This window comes from Globicephala melas, chromosome 4 (assembly GCF_963455315.2).
Source record: "Globicephala melas chromosome 4, mGloMel1.2, whole genome shotgun sequence".
NCBI classification, from domain to species: domain Eukaryota; kingdom Metazoa; phylum Chordata; class Mammalia; order Artiodactyla; family Delphinidae; genus Globicephala; species Globicephala melas.
This window is the reverse complement of record NC_083317.1, coordinates 12,506,429-12,533,324: the sequence shown is the minus strand read 5'-3', so window position 1 is coordinate 12,533,324 and position 26,896 is coordinate 12,506,429. Positions and strand designations below refer to the sequence as shown.

Below are 26,896 nucleotides of genomic sequence, written 5' to 3'. Positions count from 1 at the left end.
AACCCTGGCAGCTCAATGATGCTCTACTGATAAAACCTTTCCTCGTTGCCACGGGGCCGTGAGCGGACCAGGTCCACTGCACAGCCTTGGCGCCGTCCCCAGCTCTACCTTTCGCACCACCAGTCCCCATGGCAGCCGCCCAGAGAGGTCACCTTGCCTTCCTCCTGGAAAGCGACTGAACCCGTCCGCGCCCAGGGCCCTCGTGTGACTTGCATTAACCGGAGAGGGGGTTCTGAGGCTGCGGGGGTTGGGGGGGTTCTGAGGCTGCGGGGGTTGGGGGGGTTCTGAGGCTGTGGAGGTTGGGGGGGTTCTGAGGCTGGGGGGTTGGGTAGGACGGCTCGCTCTTCACTGTGAGCGAGACTGCTTCTGTTTTCTCTCCTCTCCCTCGTGTACACAGGGGCTGTTTATTCCAGAAAGAATACAACTGACGCAGCACCACCTCCAAGGCAGTAAGTGGGTGAGGCCACGAGGGGAAGGGAGAGACAATGTTTATTCATGACCTGGACTCTTTTAAGAGGCAGAAAATGATTCTCTTTACTGTTTTTTTTGGGGGGGGCGGGGGGCTTCTAGGCTAATACATCTTTAATCTTTAAAAAAAAAAAAGAATTCTACAAGGGAAATATATTTTTCCCTTCCCTGCAGAGTTCTCCTGAACTATTTTTCTTGGCCCAGTAAGCTTACTTCCTGTCTCAGCACACAAAGCTCTTCTTATGTACTGGGCAGATGCTGGGGTGCTGGTCCCAAATTAAGGAGAAAAGAAACTAGGGCAGCAAAGAGAATCTCAGATGCTGTCTATGAATAGCTTAACCCCGGCCCTTGCAGAGCTCAGGCAGGGCCCGAAGGGAGAGGCATCAGCCCAGCCCCTCAGGGCCCAAAGCCGTGCTGGCCAAGGCGCAAGCAGCCCCTGGGAACCCAGGAGAGACAGACAGACAGACACAGAGACAGACAGACAGGAAAGAGACAAATCCAGGGACAGACACCGCGCGCGTGTGCACACACACGCACGCACGCACGCACAGACAAGGAAGAGGGCGGAATTAACATCCAGCCAGCGCGCCTCAGTCTTTTCCCAGATCCCCACCTAAGTCACTCCCACCTAAAGGAAGGCACCAAGAGAAAGGTTTTCAGAAGAATCAACTAAATGACCCCCAGGTCAGAAGTGACAGACACACACTGTCAACCAGTGAGGTGGCCCGGCCCAGACAGGCCCGGCCATCAGGGACCATCCTCACAGTGAGAGGCCAGAGCAGCCCACGCTGGCAATGGTGTGTGAGCCGAGGGGTCCACCCAGCCCCCCTTTTCCCTGGGGGAGCTCACTGGGTGGGGCCTTCAAGACCTGCCGTTCTCACCTCCAGGCCCAGCACTCACCTGAAGTTGACCAGGCTATGGTTGTTCTGTTCGTAGGCCCGCAGGAGAAGTAAGATCTTCTGGTCTAAAGTCAGTTGAGGGTCAGTTTAGAAAGCTTCCTGGTGACCCCCGAGACCTCATACGCTCTGATCACACCGCCCGGTCCCCGCACCCTCACCCAGGACGCTGAGAGAGGCTCCGTAGGCCCCGAGGAGCACCGCGAAGTGGCTGCTCTCGCAGACAGAGGGGCACAGCCTCACTGCCACCGACATTAGGTCCACCAGCGCTTCTGGAAGAAAAGGACACTGAGATGCCCGGCAATACAGGGGGATGGGCACGTGCAGAGTAAAAGTGGAGAAGGAAAGAAGGAAGCACCGCAGCTAACGCAAATGCTTGAGATACCCTTCTCTAGACAACACTGGTCTGAGGACTGCACCTGGTCCCTTCCCTGCTTTTTCCTTCTTTAAAATAAACACAACTTTGACGAGGCTGCCATCAGCCTCTCCAAGCCCCCTCCCAAACTTTAAGGCAACAAAGAGTTTTAAACCTAAGCATTTCTCTCCATGATTATGTTACCAAAATCTCTAATATTTCTACTCCTGCCTGAAAGCGGGGAGCCTTTCTACTTTTTCTACTGCCTGTACCAGGAACTTGGGTAAGGGTTCTCTCCAGCTTAGCAGTTTATTACAGACCAGCTCTGCAGTGATTCCTAACGGTTTGGGGATGTCAATTTTGTCTCTAAACAGGGTATGGCTTCGGGAGGGCAGGACCCCTCAGACCTCTGCCATCTCCCACAGTCTTCGCCATGCTAACGTAAACACTCACCGAACCGACCAGGGAAGAAGCCTGGGCTGTACGAGTCCCTAGCAGGGACCCACCGACAGGGACCTTCGAACCCTTCGCCCTTGATAAAAGTTTCAATCACCCCATTAAGACATTTAACGCAACTAACCAATTTCTCCCAGGTGAGAACCCCCCCTCCTAACTCCCCCTAACTAACTCCCAGGTTTTAACGCTCGCCCACGATACAGCAGAAAACCTTAAATCTGGCTTCTGCAGGCCAGAATAGGCTCTGAAGAGAGGTCTGCATTTGCTGTGTGACCTCAAGTCAGAGGAAACATTTCCTGAGCTTGGATTTGACAGACATGAAATATTCGGGTATCGTTTGGGTAATGCTTCCTTAGCTCTGAGAACACGTGAAATCCAGGAATAAGCTCTGCGTCTGAAGTGGGAGGTGGGGTAAGGAATCACCTCTGACGGGACTGCCTGGGGTTTCCTCCTCTCCAGCCGTCAGCAAAGTGGGCAGGAACAGGGAGTGCTGGGTGAGCATCGCGTGGACCACCGAGAGCTGAGTGAGCCGCGAGCGTGCGGCGCTTTCCGGGAGATACAGGAGCTGGACGGCAGCACAAAGGGCCTTTAGAAATGCATGGTCCTGATACCGAAATCTAGGAGGCAAGAATCAAAGGGAAAACTAGCTTCATAAACAATAGAAAACCTTTTTTCTCGACATTTTATCAAGGAAAACTTCCAACACGCCACACAGGTGAGAATCCTGGAGTGCACAGTCATACACCCGTCACCCAAACTACCCATGCTGCTGCAGCACACCTGCAGCATCACATACCTAGTCGCCCACCCATCACAGGGAGCACTTCTGACCTGGCCTACCTGCCAGGTCAGCTTCCCTCCTTCCTTCCTTTCAGCTACTCAAAACGCCCCTCTAACGGTTCAGAAGCCTTCTCATCTTAAATCCCTTTAGAACCCACTAAAGAAATGAAAACATCATGCTCTGGAGAAAAAAGTTTTTAGTCATCTGTGAATATTGTTAAGAATCACTTAGCACACAGGGAACATTCTAGAAATGCAAATTAACCAAAGACTCAAAGAAATGTCGTCACGTCACGAAGGTAATCCTCGGTTGCCATTTACCTCTGACTCACCTTCACTTATTTCTCTCTCGGGTATTTTTCTCAGTTTCAAACTGATGAATAATCAGGGAAATGAAAATTACAGGTGCAATGAAATACCGTTTCATGACTACCTGACTGCCAAAAAGAAAGAGTCTGACCACATCAACTGCTGGTGAGGAAGCGAGGACAAAACGAACTTCCACACCATGTTACGTTAGCTTGGAGAACAAATCAAAAAATCTAGTAAAACTGGAGCTGTGCCCACATTAAGAGCCAGCAAGGGACCCCTCCCCCAGAAAATCTGGCACCTGGGCACGAAGAGACATGCAACGTTCACTGCAGAGTCGGGAGGGAGGAAGGAAGGAAAGAAGGGAGGTCCTGTCCACCAGTAGGACACCGGCTACGTGAACTGGGGCACGGTCGTAAGACAGAATGCCCCACAGCAGTAAAAAGCAATGACTTGGATCGCCATGTATCAACATGGGTAACTCAAAAACTGCTGAGTGCAAAAGAGGGACAATAAAGTGATACATCTGTATACAATGTCAAACTCAATAACACTGTGGTTTATTGTTTAGAGACATACTGACATGCAACCAAAGTGTTCAACACACAGGGCCATGACAAAACTCAACCTCAGAAGAGTGACACTTTGGGACAAGGGAAGGAAAGGACACAATTAGGGCAAATAGAGAAAACTGTCAGCATTTATTAAATCTGGGTGCTCCTGTATTGTTCTCTGCACATTTCTGGCTTTTAAAAAATATTTCAGTAAAAAAATTTATTTATTATTATTTTTTTTGGCTGTGCTGCGTGGCTTGTGGGATCTTAGTTCCCTGACCAGGGATCGAACCCGGGTCCTTGGCAGTGGGAGCGCAGAGTCCTAACCACTGGACCACCAGGGAATTCCAAAAAATATTTCATTTTTTAAAGGCTGCTTCTCTCATCGCTGTTAGAAGTACACACATGTCAACGGGCAAATCATTTTCCCTCCCCAACACTGCTGTCTCGTCTCGTCTGCCCAAAATGGGAGCAGCATCTTCTCCACCACGTCCTTTACACCAATAACAAGCTACACCACTGGCCCTGCACCAGCAAAGACACTCGCCGCCTTACTGAACAGCACCAAGAAAATAAATTCAACTTACTTGAGTCCAGTCTTCACAAATTTCTGCCAGTCACCAGGATCAACTTCATTAAGTGAATTCTAGGAATAAAGAAAGCAAGAAGTATATGTGGAATATCCAAATTAATTTAAAATAGAGGACACAGAATTTAAAGTACAGCCCTACAGTAAATATGGAATATAGTCATCTAAGCAATTCACAAAAGCTTGTAGTTGCTTCTTACTTTGATTTTTTTTTAATTGTTTTGTTATTTCCACTAGTAGCTCTGTCTTAGCATACCTATGATCACCAAATGACCAAAAGAAAATTCCCAAGTAGTTGTGTAACTTTCCCCTTTGTCCACCATTCTGAATAGCACTGACTGATCTGCGACACACAGAGGTGCAGCCACATGTGACTGTCATGAGAGAACATCTACCCAGAGCAAGACCACTGCACCCTAACAGGGCCAACGTAGGTCCACAGTCCCTGACGTGGAGAAAAATCTCCAAACGTGGTGCATTATGTTACATCGGAAGAGTGGCTGCTCTGGGGGGAAGGGGACCAACTGGGAGAAAGCACAAGAGAGCTTTCTGGAATGATGAGAATCTTGGATAGCACTGTGGGCACAGGGGTACGTGTATCTGTCAGCACTAAACGACACACTTAAGACCTCATATTCCACGAGATGAAAACCACACCTCAATTACAAGGAAAGGGCTGCTGGAGATGCTGACAGTGAGGAAGCTGTGCACGTGTGGGAGAAGGGGGCATGTGGAAACGCTGAGTTTCCGCCCAACTTTGCTGTGAACCTAAAACTGCTCTAAAAAGTTAAGTCTGTTAAAAGGGGGGGGGGCCAAGAGCGAGAGAGAGAGAAAGAAAACAGCCAAGTGGGGTAAGGAGGGAGGCCTGTCCCAAGAACACAAATCCCCAGAAGAGCAGAGCCCAGCACCCCCGGCTCCACAGCTCGACTCCCTTACATCCCAGGAATGCTTCTCCTCCTCTTCCCTAGCTCTACTGGGTCAGGTTCCTATATGCCTTAAGTTCACAATCCTGTAACACAACACATTAAGTTCTTCAGGAAGCTAATGATCTCTGTGCAAAAATGTAACATCAAAAACAAAAGAAAATAAAGGCCCAAAACAGCTAAATATTTCCAAATTTTACGAAAGCTCTAAACTCACAGAGCCAGGAAGCTCGCTGACCCCAAAGCACAGAAAACCTGCAGAAACGACGCTCAGGCATATCGCAATCATGCTGTTTAAGCAACGTAAAGAAAAAAATCCTCAAAGCAGCTGGAGAAAAAAGGCATCATGGAAAGAGAGATACAGATAAGAATGAGAGATTTCTTATCAGAAACAATGCACACTACAAGACAGTAAAGCAACATCTTTAAAATGCCTGAAGAAAATAAAAACTGTTAGCCTGGAATTTTGTACCCAGTGAAACTCTTCCTAACTCAGCCTGAGGCCAGTATTACCTGATCCTAAAGCCAGACAAGGACACTGCAAGAAAATACAATTATAAGCTAATACCCCTCACGCACACAGATACAAAATTTCTTGGTAAAATGTCAGCAAATCAAATCCACCACTATGTAAAAATGAGAACATATCATGACCAAGTAGGTTTATTCTAGGAATGCAAGGCTGGTTTAACGTTCAAAAATCAGTTAATATAATTCACCCCGTTAACAGTCAAAACAAAAAACAATACCATATAACCATCTCAGGAGATGCAACCAAAAAGCATTCTGACAAATTCCTGCAACCATTCCTGATAAAAGATGGCTCATCGTTTCAAAGTTTGCCCTCCACCTGCCCGTCGCCTCCTAGACATGGCTCCTCTCATCCCCCAACAGGTCGAATTCACGCCACCTGGCTTGAATGTATCTGCAAACCTGGGTTTGTCTATCTCACTCTTTCCCTTAAAAATTTAACCAGGGGCTCTAATAAGAGACACCTACCAACAGTTCGTTTAATCTTAGCAGCATCTGCTTCTCTCGATCCTGGGTACCATCATCTTGCTGGCCGCCGCTAAAGGACGCGATCAACCACTGTACACAGGCCTCCAGCAGAGTCTTTTTCCAAGCACGCAGCTCTTCTGCCGACCCTTCCAGGACAGCCAGGACAGAGTCAGCCACGACCCAACTGCGGCAGAAGACAAAACTCAGAGTTACAGGCATGGCCCAAATCCCTCTAGCTTTAAGTATATATAATCCAACATCACAATGGGCCGTATGAGGCAGATGCCCTGAGCCCTGGTCCCTACACTAACTACCCAAGCACGGAGATCACAGGCTTCCCCTGCCCCTTACGCAAACTTCAAAGATGCACCAGAACTTTTACGACTAGGGGAAACACTACTAGCACACCAGAAAAAGGATGTATTGTCCAGACTTTGTCTAAATCAGGCTACCTCAGCCTCAGCACTCCTGACATTTCGGGCCAGATAATTCTCTCTTCGGGGGGAGGGGAGGGCGCCTGTCCTATGCATTACAGGATATCTAGCAGCACCCTTGGCCTCCACCCTCTAGCAGCCAGAAGCAACAAGCCCCCCATACCCATATCGTGACAGTAAAAGGTGTCAGGCGTTGCCAACTGTTCCCTGGAGCGGGCAAAATCGCCCCTGGTTGATAACCACGGCTCTGAGGGAATCAGAACCACCCACTTATGGAGATGAACTTGCTCCAGCCAGGATGAAGCAGAGTTCTCGGAGGAACTGCCTTCTCCCCAACTGCACAACAGCAGTGCAGCGAGTTCCACTGCTCTATAACCACTACAGGGAAAAGGGAAGCTGAGACAGGGAGAGCCATTAAACAACCCGAGCCTTCATACCTCTTGTGACTGCCTGGAGTCTGAAGCAAGCGGGGCAGTCGGTCCATGAGGACACGGAGGTCCTTGGCTCTTGCAAATGGGACCAGCTGGGCCAGGATCTCCTGATGCAGCCCAGACTCTAGGGGCCCGTCAGCACTGAGAAGCCTGGTCTGCAGCGGCCTCCACAGGGCCTTCCTCAAGACAGGAATGACAGCAGAGGATACTGGGGCAGAGACAAGCAGGAGAGAGAGGTGAGCGCCGTGGAGCATGACAACCGGCTCACAAGGGCTGGTGGCTCTGTTTCAGGAAACCTGTGACCTGGGTGATGTCACACTGGTAGCACGAGACTGACCACGGCAGGAGCTGTGACGCCACGGAAATCGGCAAATGCTACAAATCAGTCTCCCCCAAGAGCCAGTGGTTAAAACATTTACCAGCACGCCACTGGTCACCTCTCATCACTCAACCCTAACAGTCCCGCAGGCCCTGGGCATAGCCCCGGCTCGAGGGTCATGACGAGACGGTGAGCACCCAGGTCCTGAACTCACTGGGGAACGAGAAGAGCACTGAGAACCACTGGCCGGAAGACGCCCTCCTGCAGGGGCGCTCTTACTTTTTAAAAACATCTGTTATTGATGATATGAAGCTATGCAGCACAGAGGCAAAGCAGTGAGTGAAAAATCATTCGTACACACGATAAAAATGAATTAAATTGAATTGGAGGTGATCAGGAAGTGCCTTGGACCTGAAACCCAATGGGTGGAGAGAGAAGAGAGAGCGGGGCCCAGCCGAGTGCCTCGGCTCAGCACGGACCCACCAACGCTCCCAACGGTGGGGAGAGGGGGACGGCGCAAAGGACCATCACCCGCGCCACTCCCTCAACCTAACAAGACCCAGCCGGGGCCGCTCCTTCCTTGGCCCCCAACGGCCATAGCTACCGCCCACCGCCGGCCCCAGCTTCCCGTGGGTAACTCGAGGTCGATGGGAGCTCCATCCTCAGAGCTGGGTCAGACATCGGAGGAGAAACAGAACTAAATGATACCTCCAGAACGTGAAGTCCCAGGGCTTAAGGGTGGACACACAGTTCTCAGCCCTCCTGGCTGCCCAAACCCACCCTTCCTGTACCTGCCGCGGGGCGCGTGAAGTGTTCCCGGGTCCTGCACTGGAGGTACACGCGGACGACAGGGAGGAAGTCGTCCAGGGCCTCCTGCAGGCAGAGCCCCAGGCTGGCCCGCCTGCACCACCGCTCAAAGCGCAGCAGGTGGGGACGGCTGTGCTGCAGGAGCAGGGCCGCGGTGCCCAGGGCCACCGGCGTCCGCCGGGCCAGGCAGTAGTCGAGCAGAGTGACCCCGACTGCGGGGGCCAGAGCCGGCTCTCTCTGCAGAGCCTGGAGGAGCACGGCGTCCAGCTCGTCCACGGCCAGCGCGGGCAGCAAAGCCCCCAGGCCTCTCACGTACTCGGAGGCCCGGAGGAGCTCGCCGCTCTGCAGCTGCTCCTGGGGGCGGCTGGTCAGCAGCTGGACCAGGGTCTCCCCGAGAGCGTTCAGATGTCTCTCCTTCTGGCGGGACTTAGTGGATCGCTGGGCCACCAGGTGGGCCTCGGGCAGGCTCAGCAGGGCTAGGGTGACCTCCCGGAGCTGGGAGCCCTCCATGTATGGGTGCAGCCCCCGCAGGGCTTCAAGCTGAGGAAGGGTCTTCGGCACCAGCGTGGCTGCGCAGGCCCTCCGGTTCCGCAGCTCCTTCAGGACACTCTGGGTGATGGCCTCCGAGTACCTGGCCAGGAGCCCCAGCTGACCAAGGCTCTGGAGGACGGGGGCACTCGCCAGCAGCAGCGGAAGGACTCCCGCGCTGAGGTGGGCCGCCAGGAGCTTCACGAGGACGGGACTGAGGGTGTGCGGGGGGAGCGCCTGCTGCTCCAGGGCCAGGTACCAGCCCTCCAGCGTGGGATGCTTGAGGATGGCCACGAGCACCTCCTCCAGCGTCTGAAACACAGTGACAGGGCACAGGCCTCACCCACGGCCCAGCCAGCGGGAGCCACTGAGGAGGACGGAGAGCAGAAAGCAGCTTTCCTAAGCCCCAGTGCCCCTCTCAGGGGTGCCCGCAGCACCCCAACCCAAGCCCAAAGCTCTTCCCCCATCATAACGCACCTCCTCCCCTGTACAACGACGGGGCCTGGACTGTGGCTCGGTCAGTGACCCCCAGACCAGCAGGAAGCTGACGAATGCAGCCTGAATGAATTGACCGTGCAGTGAAACTGCTCTGCACAGTCACTCAGGCAGGGCCGGGCCACGCAGAAGTGCCAAAATGGGATGACGATCAACTGTCTCCTGGTTTCTCCCTAGCAGCCCTGCCCTCCTAAATAAATCTGGTTGAGGGACGTGGGTACCACCCGGCCACCAGGGCAGGGCTACCCTGGCTTCGGAGAAGCTCCGTGGCTGGGGAAGATGGGTAGGGGTTAAACGATCCAGAACTGAAGGTGAAACTGCGTCCACTTCCAGAAGGAGGCTGGGCCTCGAGTGACCCCCTGAGGAACTAGCTCTGACCCCAAGACTAGTTTAAACCACGGAGCAGAGAGCAGCTGAGTGTGCTTTGCTGGATTAGATGATGACTTGATACAGCCTCGCTGAACACGATTCCTAGTCAATGAAGTCACCCAGTCCCCGGGGACAGAAATAAATTTTTTTCCTTATTTACTCTTCAGGAAGGAAAGAGGAGCCTATCACACTTTCCAACTGAGCTTTCCCAAACAGAAAGAAAAACAGAAAAGCACACATCAGGAGTGCTTTGCCCAACGACTGGCTAACAGGTGGTCTTGCACCAACAAATGCCCCCCCAAGAAAGCCCCCTTGGAGATCAAAGGAAGGGAGCCATGCGTTCGACTGTGAACTGAGGAACACGCCTGCACCCAAACCCAGTACAACAGGTCAAATGGCAAATGGTGAGAAAGATTCCGCCTGGCCCCAGTTCAAAAGCTGACTCACGAGACTGCCGGCAGGAGAGGAAGGCTCCCTCTTCCCCAGGCAGTGTGGTCGCTGTGTGTGTTCATGAGGAAGGGCCCCGCCCACTGCCCAGCCTTCGCTCAACACGGGCTGCAACCCTTTAAGAGGAAAATACGCAGTCCGAGTTCTCAGGACGCTCACGGCACAGTGGGAGGGAAAGTGCTCGCAGCAGGGCAAGTGTGAGCAGAGAAGTGACTGGAAAGATGAACGCCCCAAGTAAACTGTGCTTCTCTCGGGGTGGGCGGGGGATAGTGCTCAGGGCCTCCTTTGGAGTTCTCTGCATCTCCCTACTTCCCTGCAATGAACACGTACTTGCTTTTAACCAGAACGGAGGGAAAGCCAGTGGCTGTGACCTCACAGGAAAAGGCGAAACGGAAGGAGACCCAGGGAGGAAGGGCGGCGGTACCTTGTCATCGGCCAACTCCAGCGAGGCCATGGACTCCACGTCCAAAAAGAGGTCGGACTCAGCCTGGGCGGCCTGGCGCTTCTGCTGGTTCTGGACGTCCAGCTGCTGACAGTGGATGACCAGGTGCCTGAGGAGGTCCAGGAGGAACTGCAGCAGGGGAGGCCCCGTCCTCCTGCCCAGCTGTGAGGACCAGACACACACGACCCTCAGGCCCAGGAAGGGCTGACAGTCACCAGAACACTGACTGCCGCGTCCCCCCAGGGCCAGAAGGGGAGAGTTGCCAGAAACAAGAATCGAGGGAAGCAGGCTAAAATGGCAACTCCCAGTAAACTGCCAACAACCTCAAAGTCATTTCTTTTTTTTTTTCCTTATAAAAGTTTTTAAAATTTATTTATTTATTTTTGGCTGCGTTCGGCCTTCGTTGCTGCGCGTGGGCTTTCTCTAGTTGCGGCAAGCAAGGGCTACTCTTTGTTGCAGTGCGCGGGCTTCTCTTTGCGCTGGCTTCTCTTGTTGCGGAGCACGGGCTCTAGGCGCGTGGGCTCAGCAGTTGTGGCACATGGGTTCAGTAGTTGTGGCACATGGGCTCAGTAGTTGTGGCTTGCAGGCTCTAGAGCGCAGGCTCAGTAGTTGTGGCGCACGGGCTTAGTTGCTCTGCGGCATGTGGGATCTTCCCGGAACAGGGCTCGAACCCGAGTCCCCTGCATTGGCAGGCGGACTCTTAACCACTGCGCCACCAGGGAAGCCCTCAAAGTCATTTCTTAATAAGACTTGTCCTCCTAAATTTTGATGAAACACACTGATTTATTTTGACCAAGATGAGGGGGAAAAGCCCACCTCAGAACCTAAACCAAGGGACTTCCCTGGTGGTCCAGTAGCTAAGACTGCGCTCCCCATGCAGGGGTCCCGGGTACAAGCCCGGGTCAGGGAACTAGATCCCACATGCCACAACTAAGAGTTTGCCTGCCGCAACTAAAAAGATCCCGCACGCGGCAACTAAGACCCGGAGCAGCCAAATAAATAAATACTAAAACAACAACAACAACAAACCTAAACTAAAAATCTGTAAACCACCTCAGGGACAGAAGGCCCAACAACGAGCCGCCGAGTTAAAACTTATAAAGGCAGAGGGGACGCCTGGTCGTGCCGCGGACCCGCTCAGCCGGGGGAAGGGCCCCGCCCGGCCTCAGCTGCCCCAGCGACCACGTTCAGCTGCGCGTGGCTCCCGGTCTGAGATCTGCGCCTCTGCCCCAGGGAGGGGGCACAGCACCCGGAGCCGAGGCTCCCAAACCGCGGCCCGCTCGGGGCCCTGCACACTGGCCACCGCCCTCCCCGTGTGCGGACAAACGGGGCGACAGTGGGGCCCCAGGCCTCCATCCACACCGTCACTCAGTGTGGACCCGACCGGCAGAAGGCCACACTCTCTGCAGGTGGTGAAGCCAGGGAGCGGGGGCAGCGCTGACCTGGCCGAAGTTCTCCACGGTGCTCTTGAGGTACAGCAGCAGGTGTCTGGTGGAGCGCAGGGCCCGGTGCGTCGGGAGGTGCAGGAGGGCAGCCCGCAGCCGCCCCTGGACCCCCTCGTCCAGGAGCGGGAATGCGCCCGGGCCCTCGACCTGACCTTGGCCCTGGCCCGTGTAGGCCATCTGCAGCAGGGCACTGAAAGAGGAGGCTGGGGGGTCCGGCGGAGCAGGGCTGCCCAACGTCTGCAGCGCCTGGGAGACAGCAGGGGAGGAAAGAGAAAAGACAGATCAGCACCGGGGCAAAGGGCACAGGGTGCTAAAACAGGGACAGGGCGACACGCACACAGAGGGGCGTTTCACAAAAATCACCTACTGATGCTACATCTAGGTGACCCTGTGGCATTTTATTCAAGTAAAGTCCCAACACGCTCAGTTACACGTACTTTCCTAGCGTGTGTCCACGTGAGGGCACTGAGCCGGGAGGTATTTACACGCTCTGGAGAACAGGAGTCACGCGGCACAGAGACAGGATTTTACTCACACGAGTCACTGTGATTAATCCCTGGAAACTGGGAAATGCCACCCTGGGAAGGAGCCGGCTGGGTGAGCTGCATGCCTTTCAAAGGCCTCCCCCGGGAGGACGGGAGGATGAGAGGACGTGGCCGGACGGAAGATACGTTCCTGAAGTCATTCCGTCTCCAAGTGGGTCATTTCTTCTAACTTAGTTCCCAAACTGCCTTCTTTATTCACCCCACATGGCTTTTCTTGTTATAACTCCAAACACTGTTTCCTAAGGCCAGTACAACTAGGCTGCGTGGTACCCTGAAACTCAGTGGGGCTCGACCCTGGACCAGCAACAGCATGACCCGGGAACTTGCTAGAAATGCAAACTCCCGGGCCCGTCCCAGACCTGCTGAATCACACGCCCAGCAACCACGTCTGAATGAGCGTCTGGGGGATCCTGACACGCCCTCACGGGTGAGAACCGCCGAGTGCCTGACTCCACGGAGTGGACACCTACACTTGGAGCACCGTGCAGCACAGCATGGACTGCTAACACCCACGGAAGCTGCTGTGTGGCTCTGACCACCTCCTGACCACGGCCTGTCAGGTGGGGAAGGCCGCGATAGCTGCGATGGGCCTGGGCTCTGGAGCCCAGAGGCCTGCCTGGATCCTGAGTCTACCACTGCTTGGGGGCGGAACTGCTCTGAACCTCAGTTTCCCCATGTGTACAAGGAGGATAGTTAAGTCCAGACCCCTCTCTGAGTTGTGAGGATTAAATGGCGTAAAGTACGTGTGACGCACTTAGGGATGAGGCCCTAACAGACCGTGAACGTGCAATCAACACAGGCTCCTGCTACCAAGTTCATAAGAGGAAGAGGTCCTCCTTAGCTGCCTGCTTTTTCAAGCGTGGCCACAACTGAGCGAACACACAAAAGCGCACAACACAAAGTGAATTTCTTGCTCCACCCAGCAATCCTAAGCACGCTGCATCAGAGCCAGACCTGCAGCGCCCCTTTTAAGAATGCAGTCCCCACCAGGAGAAAACCATTTCTTTCTTTCTTTTTTCACTTTCCCGTCTAGCAGAGCGTAGCCTGCTAGCGGCCTTCAGGTCTAACCGCTGAGCACGCCAAGTCTAGGGGCCGCTGAGGTGTGCAGACGAGGGCCGTGAGGCGAGCGCGCACAGACCACTCCGGAAGGGAGGAGAAGGAGGCCCCGCTCCCAACCCCAGCCTCAAAGCCCAAACGTGCAGCCAGCGGCGAATTCGGTTCTGCTGCATCGCGGAGCCCCTCGGGGTCTCGTCACACTAGCTGAGCGGCAGAGACACCACGTGCCTTCCTCTCCTACTCTGGGGAAACGAGAAGGTGAAGACCGTTCACCCTGTTAAGCTGTGAAAGCTACACAGCTGGGGTACAGCCCGCTGCGGCCCACAGGGAGGAACCTCCGGGGGCTTCTAGGTTTCCGCAGGAGTGGTGGTCGCCGCAGCTCACCAAGGCCTCTCGGGCTGGCTCCGGGATCCAGAGGCTGTAGTATCTGTTGAACCTGGACAGCTGGCGGCAGCAAGGTGGGAGCGGAGGCTCCAACTTGTCGTAAGACTGAAGCAGAAGACACAGAGCCAGAGGGTCTCTCTGGGTGTGGAGGAGGTCCGTCAACACCCCTGTCAGATACGCCACGATGCTTTCTCCTGCAAAGGAGGGAGACACGGCAGGGAGACGCTTGCTGGGACCGCCCTTCTGTGACCCATCACTAACACCAACTCCCACCCATATTCAAGACTCAGAAAGAGTCATAACCATTCTGCAGGCGATCACACAACCACGCTGGAAGGCAGATGCTACCACTGTAGACCATGCCAGACTTCTATTAAACATACAGCACACAGTCAGACTTCGGGTGCTGAGGCCCAGAAGTGGAGACCCAGGCGCTGAAGAGGTGAGGCCAAGGCCACCTGGGACAGGGACTTGCTTGGTGCAAACCAACCCATTTCCACTTCCTTGGCACACAAGCCTCCCTTGCAGTTAGGCTGGGACCACGCGACTCGCTCAGCCACTTCCAGGCCTGGCCAGAACACCTCTGCTTGACTGTCCACTCTCTCTTCCTCTTCCACAGTGACCTGGGAAGCCGTATGTTGAGATGGCACAGCTACAGGATGGGAGCAGCCAGGATCCCTGAGCTACCTCCTGGACAACAGCCACCCAGGAGAGCACCTGACCTGTCCTGGACCAGGACACGGTCGAGAGAGAGACCTTTGCTCCTTAAACCACTGACGCACTGGGGCGTATGTGTTACTGCAGCAAAGCCTGAGCAATCCTGACTAATTACACCACTGCGACCTGTGAGTGCTTTCTTGGGTCTGTGTTGCCTGGATACCCAGTAAGGATGAAGGACTTGTACCTTAGCATCAAGATATCAAGAATAAACACTGAAGAGAAAATACCGGTGTTACAGCAGGTGTCTGTGCAGCCATGCAAACACATTATTTCAGACTCATCCGTCAAACGACCCATTTCCCAACAGCCTAGCCAGCCTCTAGATTCCTACCCCTGTACACTTAGTTCTACCGGCTGTGCAGCTATCACTTTGGTGGGTCTGAACCCCTGCTGACTTGGGTTTTCAGCAATTATTTCCAGAGCCCTTGGAATCCCACCTCCTACCCCACAGAGACCCAGCTGGCCTGATGCAGCCACAACATTCTCACTACACACAGGTACCTGCTTCACTTTCTGTTCCAAGGAGCAACTTATTCCTGGCTTCCAGGGCAGCGGGGACCACAGCACTGAACGGGAACGTGAGAATGATCATGTCTTCGTTCAGTAAGAATCCAACCTCCTCATCCAAGCCTTCGCTGCCCTCCACCAGGACATCCACCATGTCGAGAACATCTGAGGCAGAAAGATGGGAATCAGGGCCAGGCAAGAGGTGGCAAAGGAGTCTACTGCAAGAATCCCACAGGTAGGGCAAGCAAGAGAACGTTTGCAAAAAGAGGAAAAGATAAGAGCTAAACTTCTCTCGGGGGAAAATGCTTAGTGTAATGTTTGATTCTAAACAAATAAGGCATTATCTATAAAATCTTAAGACCTCTGCCAGACAAAATGCAGGACTATCCAGCTCAGGTAGTAACAGGTTGAAGTTTCCTCACGTGACACTGAGAAGCCCAGAAACTTTAACCTGGATAGTCATGGAAATAAGCCAAAATCTGAGAAGCCGCAGAGCATAAGGGTTGACGCACAGACTAGGGCCAGAGTGTCTGAAGTCAAATCCTGACTTTGCTACATCCTCGCTGTGTGAGGCTGAGCAGATTGCTTAACCTCTCTGTGCCTCAGCTGCCTTGTCAATACATAAAATGAGGACCCCCCCCCCAACTTGGGGTTGTTTATGAGTTAGGATTTATTAAGAGCTCAGAGCATCCCCTGGCACAAAGCAAACACTGCACAAATAACAACAACGCAGCAAAGAAGCCCTGCACCTATTTCCTGCTACATAAGCAAATGAGGGCATTTCCAATTCCAGAGGCGGCTGATCTCTGATGCAAAGAAATGGGACGTCTGCCCTCTGCACAAGGCTTCGGTGCAATTCTGTTTTGCCTCTAATACGCCACCGTGGCTGGCTCTTCAGAAGCCCGAGGAGCGCAGGGAGCGGCACCCACCGTCAATGTGGGAGATGGGAATGCTGACATCATCGGCGTCCTGCCGCGTCATGGAGGCCTGCAGGGCGCTGGCTTCCTGGACAAAGTCAGACGCTTTGTCCGTGTACGAATAGGGATTCGCCACCAATGTCAGGAGAACCTGAGCATTAAAGAGTCAAGTGGGAAATATTTAGATGGTCACACGTGAAATGAAAAATGCCCCCAAATGTCGCAGGTAAAATAAAGGGAAGAGCAAAAATCTTAACAGCCCTTCAAAGAGAAATAGTTTTTCTGCAAAGTTTCTTAAAAAAGCACTTTTTGTTGTAGATTTTTTAAAAATATCTCCTTTTCACATCAGACTATTGCTTTTAATACCGCTCTTAGTGTACCACTAATCCCTCCTACAAAAACAAACGCCCAAAAGGAAGTTAACAGCACACGGTGATACAGTCCCATTTTACAGATTCTAAAACTAAATCGTTCTGACATCTCAGCAAGAATTAGGAAGTGAGTCAGGAGGAGAGGCCTCTGGGCTCTGGCACATCAGAAATGCCTTAATCATACTGAGGGTCACTTAGGACGCCGTCCTGAACGTGCTTCTTTACGTGGGAAGTACGTGCTTACGCGTTCCAAAAACTGAATCACGGCCTCCTTGTTCTCCTGCTCGGTGTCATCCAGGTGTTCCAGCCACAGCTCCAGCTCCTGCCAGGTGTGCTCAAACACCCCTGTGTCCCGCAGGATCTGAAAAATCAGGGAAGAACCCGCTTTCCGTGGGTCCTCTGAGACCCACGGAGCACAGAGGGGGTAAAAGTTCCGTTCAGTTTTATCCTAAAAGCTGCGCTTCAGAACAACCCCCACTGTCGAGGGAAACGAGGAAAAGAGGTCGCTCTGGGCTCGATCAAGGAGAACACAGTCCCTCGTCTCACTGCTGCTTATTCCTCTCCTTCAACTCCTAAATAATAAAAAGGGAAAATATCCCACTGCTACTTGAAAGTCTGCTTTCCAACCTGGGACTTGACTCCTCCCAGCCACTCAGCCCTCAGCCTGCATGAAATTCTCCAAAACAGTGGCCCAGTCAGGCCGAATCATCTCAACGTGGCTTCTCGAGACCCAGGCCTGGGCCAGAAGCACCACCTCACTTCTGTTCTAAGGGAGCAGAACTCGTTACGAGGCAGGACTTGGTTAAATGACATCCCCAAATGGCCCGACGACAGAACTCGGGGTCTCAGCAGCCCGTCGGCACGAGCCCTGCACAGAGTGCTCCGAGGGAGAGCCTGACGTGCCATTCCACCCACATGCAGGGAGTGATCATGAAATTACACCTGCCCAACCTTGCAGAGGTCACGACCTAGACTTTCGCGTCCTCCACGCAGCTCAGGCGAGGTTGAAGGGTGGCAAGACTACTGGCACTTCAAAGGTGAAATCTCTGTGCCCTAAATACAATGAATGTGATTCTTCTAGCAACCCGCCCGGCCCCGGCCCTGACCAGGATGTCTGCTGCCCAGTGGAACCAAGGAACCAGATTTCCTAGCGCTGCAGCAAGACCTGCCGTAGCCCTGGAAAATGAGTTCAAGTGTAAGAAAGAAGAGACGCCAACAAACTCCTCATTCCCTTCCGCTGACTCTGGCGACACCTGTGCTGTGGGTGACGGCTGCGGTCAGTCGCCAGGGCCCTGGAGGAGGCTGAGTCTGGAGCTGAGGGAAGAGGCATCGCCCATTAAATTGTTCCCCAGAGGGACGAAACCTAATGTTTACTGAGTCCAGAATGTGCCAGGCATGGCCTACTATTTGATCACGTAACCTCCCTTGCAATCCTACGGTTTTGTTATTCCCATTCACCACGAGAAAACTAAGTTCAGAGAGGTTAAGCAATTTGTCCAGTGCCCCCCAGGAACAGCAGAACCAGGACTCAAATCTTGGAACAGGACTTCAAAGTGCCCACTTTTCCCATTTCACCAGGTTGCCTCTTGGGAACACAGCCAGGTTAAGACAGAATACATTAAAACTGCCATAAAACCTTCTGTTTTTAAATTGTAACAGTCTTAATACATCCTTAATTCAACAACTGTTGACTAAGCATCTACTATAAGCAAGATTGTACAAAACGCTTCTAGAACTAGGAACTGGTAGAAAAGGCTCACCTTCACGATCAGAAGTTTGGTTGATGACTTGAGATGCGAATGGCTACTGGTCACAAACATCTTCATCAGTAAGTAAAACACGGATCGCTTTCCTCCAATAATTTCTGCATCTGGGCCTTCCTGGAGTTTGAACAATAGAATATTATAAACGTAACAAAGGCCACTGCTTGCTGAGCGAACAGGTACTGCATGCCCAGTGTTCTTCCCGGCCTCTCATCTCATCTCATTTTAACCACCACTCGGCAAGCCTGCTGGGATGCTATACACGAGGAACCTCAGGAGTTAGGAGCTCCTCCCACACACCCGAACGCAGCTGTAGTTAACAACAGTCACCGCAGGAAGCACGGGGGCCCTCCAGGTGCTTCACATACACTGACTCACTTTGTCCTCCCAACAGGCCTGCGGTGGGGACAACCGTCACCCCCATTTCACATGTGCAGACACTGAGGCACAAGGAGGTGATGGCCGTTTAATGACCGTGGTGGGACTCAAGCCCAGGAGCCCTGGCGCAGACACAGCACTGGCTGGCGGCGGGTGGCTGGCGGGAAAACACACCACCCAGGGCTGCCTGACTCCGTCCAACGCCAGGCTTGCTGCATTTCAGCAAGATGCCGGCGCGGACATAATCGGTTCCTTACACGCAAGCAAGCCTCTTAACAAAGGCTTCTGGGCTTTGAACACATGGCGCTCCAGATTCCCAGCCCAGACCCCGATGCATCTGTGTCTCCCTGGAGCGTCCCTGCAGCCCTGATCTGAGCACATGAGGGCTATTGTTCCCAAAGCCCAGCAGACCCATCTTATGAGCAAAACATGAAGCATGGGATATAAACTAATAGGTTAATACCAGTTCTTTCGAGGTAAGAGGCCTCTGTTCCCTTTCCAACTAAATCCTCAAGACCCCAATGGCCCAGTTCAGCTGGGGTAAAAAACTAAACACCCCAGACTCATCCGCCATCCCACTGGGGTCCTGGCAGCGACCTCACGGGGGTTGTCAAGTTGAGAGCAGGGTCTGGGCAACGCTGCCTGGGTCCAATCCTGGATCCCCTACTTGCGGCCGGGACCCCACGGAAGCCTCCTAACCACTCTGCGCTCCAGCTGTCTCGTCTGTAAGTGGTGATAAGTGAGATGATACAAGGCACACTCGTGCCGAGCCTGGCATTCGGTAAGTTCTCAGTGAGAACCGTCCTCAACCGTGAGGCAGGCGAGCCTCAGAAAGAGGCCTGAGGGGAGCACAGGGATCCCAGGGCCACAGTGTTCTTCCACCCTCTGGAATAGCACCTCTGAAAGTGCCAGGGTACGCTTCCGCACTGCTGGCTCCATACAAGGACTCAAAGAAGACGTCAAGCCATTAAAACAAGTCATCTGAGCTACTCAGAAACACACGCAGACAAGGCTTCATTGGGCCTGGTCACTTTCCCTCTTTGGATAGAAGTGACGTGGCGTCCTGTGTTTAAATGCAGAGGGAAATATCTGTTACATCTTGAGTGCCCTTTACGATTCAACATTATGTTCTCCAGAAATCCTAGAAGACGTTAGCAAAGACACAGAAAACAACGCCAGCCATCTTTACTGATTTTTCCACCAGCCTCAACCCTCTGGTGGCCTGGTGTCTATTCCCACCTCTGTCTTAAGTCCTTCCAGGATGAGGACAAAGGAGAAGGAAATGTATTTTGTTTATTTCCAAAAGGGTTTTTAAAGGACAAGAAGAATGTAAAAGAGTCAAGAGAAAAAAAGTAAAAAAAAACCTCCCAACACCCAGCAATAATATCTTTTCAGTAAGGATAGCTAAGCACCTTACTTTGCAAAGCAAAGAGATTCCTGGTTCACAAATCAGGACCTGGCCTCCGCTCTAGAGGCTTCTCTCTAAAAGGAGAACCGTCAACGTCTTCCTTCGCAACCAGCAGTCAGGGTTCTGATGCAGCTAGAAATTCCCAGGCCAGAAAGCCGAGGAGCCTGCAGGTGAGCTAACAACAGAGGCGGGGTCACGGCCTCCTACCTGGGCCTTTAACCACAGAAACTTGCTGGCGGGCAGTGCCAGGGCCACCTTGAGAACAAGGTGCTGCAGGGTGACAGGCACCTCCTCACGCAGGCCCTCCTCTGAGATGACGCCTGTGGGTGGGAAAGACGAAGACAGATGAGACATCGGGGGTGGGGGGGCGGGCGCGGGGGCCCAGCTACTGCCGCCCTGGCCACGAGGATGGGACAGGGAACTGTCCAGGGAACTAGGCAGAAGATGTGGGGGTTCCGCCCATCCTTGTCCTGTGGTCACCCTGACACAGGCTGTGCCCAGTCTCCTGCCTACACACCTCACTGACACATCCCCCCCGTCCCAAGGTCTATCCAAATCCTTCACCAAAGAGTGGGGGTGCTGCCTGCCCTTCCCTGCACTCGGCCCACATTGACCTCTTCCTACAGCTCAAAGCCCCCAGTGCACACCGCCCTCCAGGTACAGTCTCTCGTGAGTGTGACCCCTGGTGCGGGGCACAGGCCTTGCTCCCTAGACGGCAAGCATCTTGTGCACAGCCTGCGGCCACCTGGGTCTGACACAGGGTCCTCGGCCTCTGGCCTGATTTCTGGGTTAATCCTTTGCTCGGGAAGGACGTGGTACCAGATGTTAAATGGCCACTTTATAGTAAATCTCATACTCTCACAGCAAGAGAACTTTTTGCCTTTAAACCATCAAGAAGTTAACTACAGCTTTTTGAATAGGATTATTTCAGTAGCTTATATAAATTCCAAGAATGATATTTCCGCAAGTCTTCCTCCGTAGGCCCAATTACAAAGTCAGTTCTATTAGACAAACTTTTCCATCAAGGAAACGTGGCCAGACAAGCATAATGTTACTTTTACAAGATGCGGTTTGAACTTCACTGGGTAAAATACGAGTAACCATGTCAGAAGTGCCTGTGCATGAACGGGACCTCCTTCTCAGGGGCTTCATTTCTGCACCCCTCTTGCTTTGCAAAGAGGCTTTAGAATTAACATCACATAATCTCATCTGTCTATCACCCACGGCAGGCAACTCAGCCTGGCTGGCCTCCCCCTTCTCTCTTGAGGCTGCCAAGTGTTCATCTGACATCTCCTCAAGGAAGACCAGCTATTTAAAACACATCGGTCCAGATGAAAACAGCCCGGCTGGTGGATCACACACGCCGGCCACAGTGCCCAGCAGCCTTCCCGGTCCTCGGCGCCGGAGCCTCTGCTCCAGTTTACCCACGCTTCCTTCCTTCACCCCCACTGGCAGGACCAGCGGAGGGGCGCCCACCATCCCTCGAGACGCACCTTTCAGGAGCTTGCTGAAGTCAAAGTTGTACTGCATGACCACGTGCGGGACCACCTTCTGGTAGAGGCAGATGACCTGGAGCAGGGCGGCTTTCAGAAGAATGGTTTCTGCATCATCTGAACCAGAAGTAAACAGCTTGAATCAGGAAACACGCTTGCTCTCTGTCCTCAATCAGTGAGCGATCGAACCACCCGTGACCCATCACGGTCAACTGTATGTGGAACACTGAGGCTGCAGACAGAGCCCCATGGAGCGAGGTTTAAGGAGTCAACGTGGTAAAAATCAAAGCTGTTCAAACAGGCTGGGTCTAAATCCCGATTTCACAGCTGTGAACTCGGACAGGGTAAAGCTACTCTGTCTCTCTGTGCTTCCGCGTCCTCGTCTGAAAAATGGGGACACGCAGCAGTGCCCACCCCTACAGGGCCGCGCAAGGATGAAACAGGACAGAGATATAGACGTGAAGCCCACCGCTTCACCAGTGACAAGGTCTCAGTCAACACATCTTATTTCCAGGGGGACCATGTAGCCCACCGCCATCCGCAGAACAAGAGAGAGGCCTCCTCCCTCACGGAAAGGCCAGAGCACATCGCACTCATCATACAAGTTTTTAGAGAGACACAGTGCTTGCATAGATCTTGGGCACATTTCTAACAGATGTTAAAACTCAATGTACAAAAACAAAACACAAAAAACTCAATGTACAATGCCATGCTCATTCTTCTCCCTAAGCAAAGAAGGACACAGGATTCATTCAGAGCCAGAGAGGCCTTCACAAGTCCCTCTAGATCAGCCCCTCTGGACAGGAGGCTCCCAGGCTGCCTGTGTCAGTGGTATCTGCAAACAGAAGAGGCCCCTCACCGCTCTGGGGAGACACGCAGGTAGCAGGGGTCTTGTTGCCCCTTTTCTTTGCTTTCTCGTCATCCTGTTCTGTCTCCTGCTTCCTAAGTGACTGCCAGACCCACACGATGGCATTCAGATCTGGTAAAATCTAAAAGGGAAAACAAAGAAACAAAAAATCAGTCACCTTTAAAAGGAAGAGAAACAAATGAACTGAACCTACTAACAAGGAGAAGCAAAGAACAGAGGAGAGGGGCCAGCACGTGCAAGTGTGTGTGTGTGACCGAAAGAGGTCCCAGCCTCTGGGAGCTCTGGTTTGGGGTATAATTCCCAGAACTGAACACTGTAAGAATTTGGTGAAAACACAGCACCAATCATTAAAACAAACCCCTGAAGACTTGTTCACCGGAGCCAGACACTGGGAACCAAGAAACTCATCCTTACGTCCGGCTGGAGGTACCCAGCCCAGCAAGCCCTTGGCTCTTCCGGGCAGCCACCCAGTCTGCGGACGCCTGGGCTCCCTGCTCACCAGACCGAGCCCCAGGGAGGAAGGAGCAGGCCTCCCATCACTGCAGCCCCAGTCCTTATGAGACCTGAGTCCCAGGAGCGCCCCAACCCCTTCCCTTCACTTCGCACCTGCCCTCTGGGCCCCCAAGCTCGCCTTTTCCCTCTGGTGTGCTCACCTGTGACCCCTGTAAGCAAAGCCCAAGCCTGGCTCCCGGGCCTACCTTGCTCAGGGCTTCTCTGAAGAGCCGCACAAAGTCCTCCATCATCGCGGCCGTGTACACGCCCGACTCCTGCCAGGCCCCTGTATTCAGGCAGTAGTCAATGGTCTTTAAGGCTCTCTCCAAAATGACGGAAATAAGGGACAAAGCTGTGTGTTTCACTGATTTGCTGTCCAGCTGGGAAGAAGACGACGTAAATCCACAAGTGTCTTCGGGCCGCGCTGGTGGACACAGAGCGCCCAGGCCCTGGCCCTCCCCAGGAGCCCGCCGGACCTCTGCGCTGTGCAGAGGTGGCCCGGGGACCCTGCCTGCTTCACCTCCTGCAGATGTGACCTCAGCAGGTGCCGGGTTACTAAAGGTGGCGTCCGATGGTTATTCTTAACTGCTGTTCCACAGTCTGTTTTTGGTAAAGTCTTCCCTGACCACCACTCGGCTCCACAGATTACCTGCCTCGACAACAGCCGAGATCCCACCGGGACCTGACCGGCCTCTCCACTTACCGTCAGGTGGAGAGATGATGGGCAAGGGCACCAGGCACCCGAGTCTGGCCAGCCACCTCTAGGTGCACAGCCTCCACCCCAGGCCTCCCACATCCAGACTCTCTACCTGGATTCAGACAGCCAGCAGGGCCTTCAAAACCCTCACTCGCTGAAGAGGTTCAAGAACCTGTGATATTACCACAAAGGGGGAAAGGCTGGGCCCCGGCCGGTGGCAGTATGTCCCTGGGCCAGCAGCAGCGAGGATGGGCACTCGGGAGACATGTTCGATCTCAGGCCCAGCCCAGCCCAATGCCATCAGCCCCGGGTGACTCCCATGTACAGAGAAGTCCAGGGAGCACAAGCTGGGATGCTGCAGCTTTACAGTCTGGTAGAAACAAGAAGGTTTTCTGACGGGCCTTCAGTGTAATAACAACCCAGGCCCCCAGCACTCCAGCTGGCTGGCGTCTCATTTTACATGGACGTTGTACGCTAAAGCAGTGCTACGTTAAATGTCTTAATCCAATAACCACACCCACCCCATCATCACTTCAAAGGCAGGACCCAAACGAGTGTTACACCCACCAGCTTGGAGCGCAAAGCTTGGTCAACAGCCTGAGACCCTGTCTCCAAACACGTTCTTGTTTCCTGTTTCTAAAACAAGCTCACTCTTTTCTTTCTGATCTAAAATATACGCCATTAAAATTCTGCAGATAACACCGTAAAGAATACAAGAAAAACGTCATTAAAAAACCCCACGCACTCCTAAGTCCACCCCCCAGACACACCTGTCTCTGGTGTCACTTGTACGAACACACTGTCACAGCTCAGAAAGCGCCAGTGACGAGAAGGCGAAGCTGTGGCTTCCCCTCCGCTGGCCCTGGGCCTGCGCAGGACGGCAGCCTCGGCAGGAGAGGAGGCCACGTGCTCTCCCCGCCCCATGGCCACCTCGTCCGGCGGATGCAACACCCCCTAGGGGCACAACCCCTCGCTCCTGAAACAGCGTGACAGGGAGCGAGACAGCCTTTTATATCCCAGACCGGGGTATGTACTGGGGTCAGCTCAAGGGGGGGTGTAAATGCAGCCGGCCGGATTGAAACCATCTTCTACCCGTGAAGAGGCAGCATCAAGACACCTTCCTTTCAACTCTACTTTGCAAGTCCCTGGAATAAGATACCTTGTGCCTCTCACAAAACAGATGGGCAAGCTAGCTGGGGCCTCACCTTGATTCTAGGATTTGGCAACCACAGCAAAAGGCCTTCCTGGCTGGTCCCACCCAGGCCTCTTCCTCTTTACTCCAGCGCCTCCCCACGGCCCCCTGGCCACTCTCAGCACAACCCCTGGATGGGTATCAAGAAATGCTCAGTCCCACCGCACAGTCCAGTGAGTCTTCGCCAATTTACGGTAACTGCCCCCCCCCGCCACCGGAGCCGACCCACCACGGCAGACCCTGGTCCAGCCTGCCTGAAGGATGGGGACTCCACCCACACCGAGGAAAGCCCAGGCCCTGCACTCCTCTGAGCACCTGGTCTCCCCCAGGCGGGTCTCGAGGCAACCTGGGTTTAGGAGGGGCTGGCTGGCCTAGGACCCGTGTATGCCAACAATTCATGGCTGTTCACCTAAGGCCATGATTTATGGTGAAAAATGCAAGGGTCCCTCACAGTGTGGTTTCTGATGGGACTTGGGAACCTTTATGATAAATAATGACATGGACTTGAAGTATCAATTTTTTCCTTGAACATGTCCTCCCCAAACTCCTGCAACAGCTGGTCCTCAAAGTAAATGTTCCCCAGAAAACTTAACACTATTCATTTAACCCACAAAAGAAAGGATTTGCTGGGCAAATTTCAGTCCTGCCCTAACCAGAGCCCCTAAATTGTGAGACTTTAACACATGACATTAGGCTGTAGCTGAGCACGCTTCCCCTCCCACCCTTGGGAAGGCCCAGAGCCATGGAGGGGTCCTGCCGTCCCGGCTCTGTGCTGGAGCAGGGCAGGCACGTGCCTCGGGCCCCAGGGCACCGTCCGCGGGCGAGTGGACACATGGAAAGCCTCAGAGGCTCTGACAAAGCACGAACCAGTGCATGCAGGCCGGTATTCTCGGCACAGTCCCCAGCACGGCCGGTGGGGCAAGCGGGAGAGAGTCTGGAGGCAGGGTCCCCACTCACGTTCAGTGCTTGGGTGAACATGATCTTATTGCACACCAGGGGCACGGTGGTCACCATCACCATGGCCAGGAGCCGGGGAAGCGGGATGAACTCTCTGGTCTGAAACGCCCGGGAGATGTCTGGCTGGGCAGCGTAGATCTAGGGAAGGGAGAACAGAGAATGAGCTGGTGGCGGAGGTTAGCTTTCAAGCCTGAGTCTGTCTAATTGTAGGCACCCAGCAGTAAAGCCGCTGCAGTGAAACAACTCCAGTAATACAGGTCCAAGGCTCGCCACAAGGTCTGGAATATTAACCCCAAAATCCACTTGTTAGAGACAAGTCGGGTCATGAGACTGTTACTGGGGACAGCGACCTTCAAAGGAGAGCCTGGTCTGTGGTCTGGGGAGCCTCTTAAAACCTCTGATGGCAAGCAAGTCACTGCTAGAACTCACAACCGGATTATCTACTCACCAGTCACTGCACTTGGCAGGCACCTAACAAAGTATGTCATCTTTTCAACACTTCATGACAACACTTTGGGGTAGGGATATTTTATATCAAGATAAAACGTGTTTACAGATGACAAAACTGGACCTCGATGAGTCTAAGTAATTTCTCTAGGGCCATGAGGCTAGAAGACAGAGAAGTAAGGACTCCCATCCTGCCCTGCGACAGCCGTGCACCTGCCCCTGCCCCTCCGGAGAGCAGCGGCAGGGCAGCTCCCGACAGGGGTGGTGGCCACAGGGATACCGTCACCAAAGTGGGGGGCAGAGTGCCTCCTTCTTGTCCCAAATACACACTGGGAGGGAATTCTCTGGTGGTCCAATGGTTAGGACTCAGCGCTTTCACTGCCAAGGGTGCAGGTTCGATCCCTGGTAGGGAACTAAGATCCCACAAGCCACGTGGTGTGGCCATAAAAAGAAAAAAAAGCGAACACCCAAGTACACGCTGGGACCACCGCACACACAGGCATTCAAGGAAAATGAGGGACTATGTGAATAAAAGTTTGTTTTACAGGTAACCCCATGCCCAGGTCAAAGCACAAGAAAATAATCCCAGGTGTGTCACCATTAGGCAGTCCATAAATCAGAGAGAGAGAGAGAGAGACAGAGACAGAGACAGAGA

General features: G+C 53.4%; 1 protein-coding gene across 7 annotated transcripts in view; it reads right to left on the bottom strand.

Annotated features, from left to right (window-relative positions):
• URB1 (URB1 ribosome biogenesis homolog) overlaps window positions 1-26,896 on the bottom strand; it is a 65,190-nt gene that overhangs the window by 18,334 nt on the left and 19,960 nt on the right. For all 7 annotated transcript variants that reach the window (XM_060297851.1, XM_060297852.1, XM_060297853.1 and 4 more), the window contains 19 exons: window positions 25,795-25,932; window positions 23,155-23,328; window positions 22,448-22,577; window positions 21,589-21,705; window positions 20,303-20,415; window positions 18,307-18,426; window positions 16,791-16,907; window positions 16,188-16,326; window positions 15,253-15,423; window positions 14,032-14,225; window positions 12,044-12,292; window positions 10,584-10,763; window positions 8,305-9,160; window positions 7,201-7,402; window positions 6,330-6,513; window positions 4,406-4,464; window positions 2,599-2,792; window positions 1,526-1,636; window positions 1,369-1,432 (listed from right to left, as the gene is read on the bottom strand). In XM_060297851.1, the coding sequence (XP_060153834.1) occupies window positions 1,369-1,432; window positions 1,526-1,636; window positions 2,599-2,792; window positions 4,406-4,464; window positions 6,330-6,513; window positions 7,201-7,402; window positions 8,305-9,160; window positions 10,584-10,763; window positions 12,044-12,292; window positions 14,032-14,225; window positions 15,253-15,423; window positions 16,188-16,326; window positions 16,791-16,907; window positions 18,307-18,426; window positions 20,303-20,415; window positions 21,589-21,705; window positions 22,448-22,577; window positions 23,155-23,328; window positions 25,795-25,932 (3,512 nt within the window). The remainder of the gene's footprint in view (window positions 1-1,368; window positions 1,433-1,525; window positions 1,637-2,598; window positions 2,793-4,405; window positions 4,465-6,329; window positions 6,514-7,200; window positions 7,403-8,304; window positions 9,161-10,583; window positions 10,764-12,043; window positions 12,293-14,031; window positions 14,226-15,252; window positions 15,424-16,187; window positions 16,327-16,790; window positions 16,908-18,306; window positions 18,427-20,302; window positions 20,416-21,588; window positions 21,706-22,447; window positions 22,578-23,154; window positions 23,329-25,794; window positions 25,933-26,896) is intronic.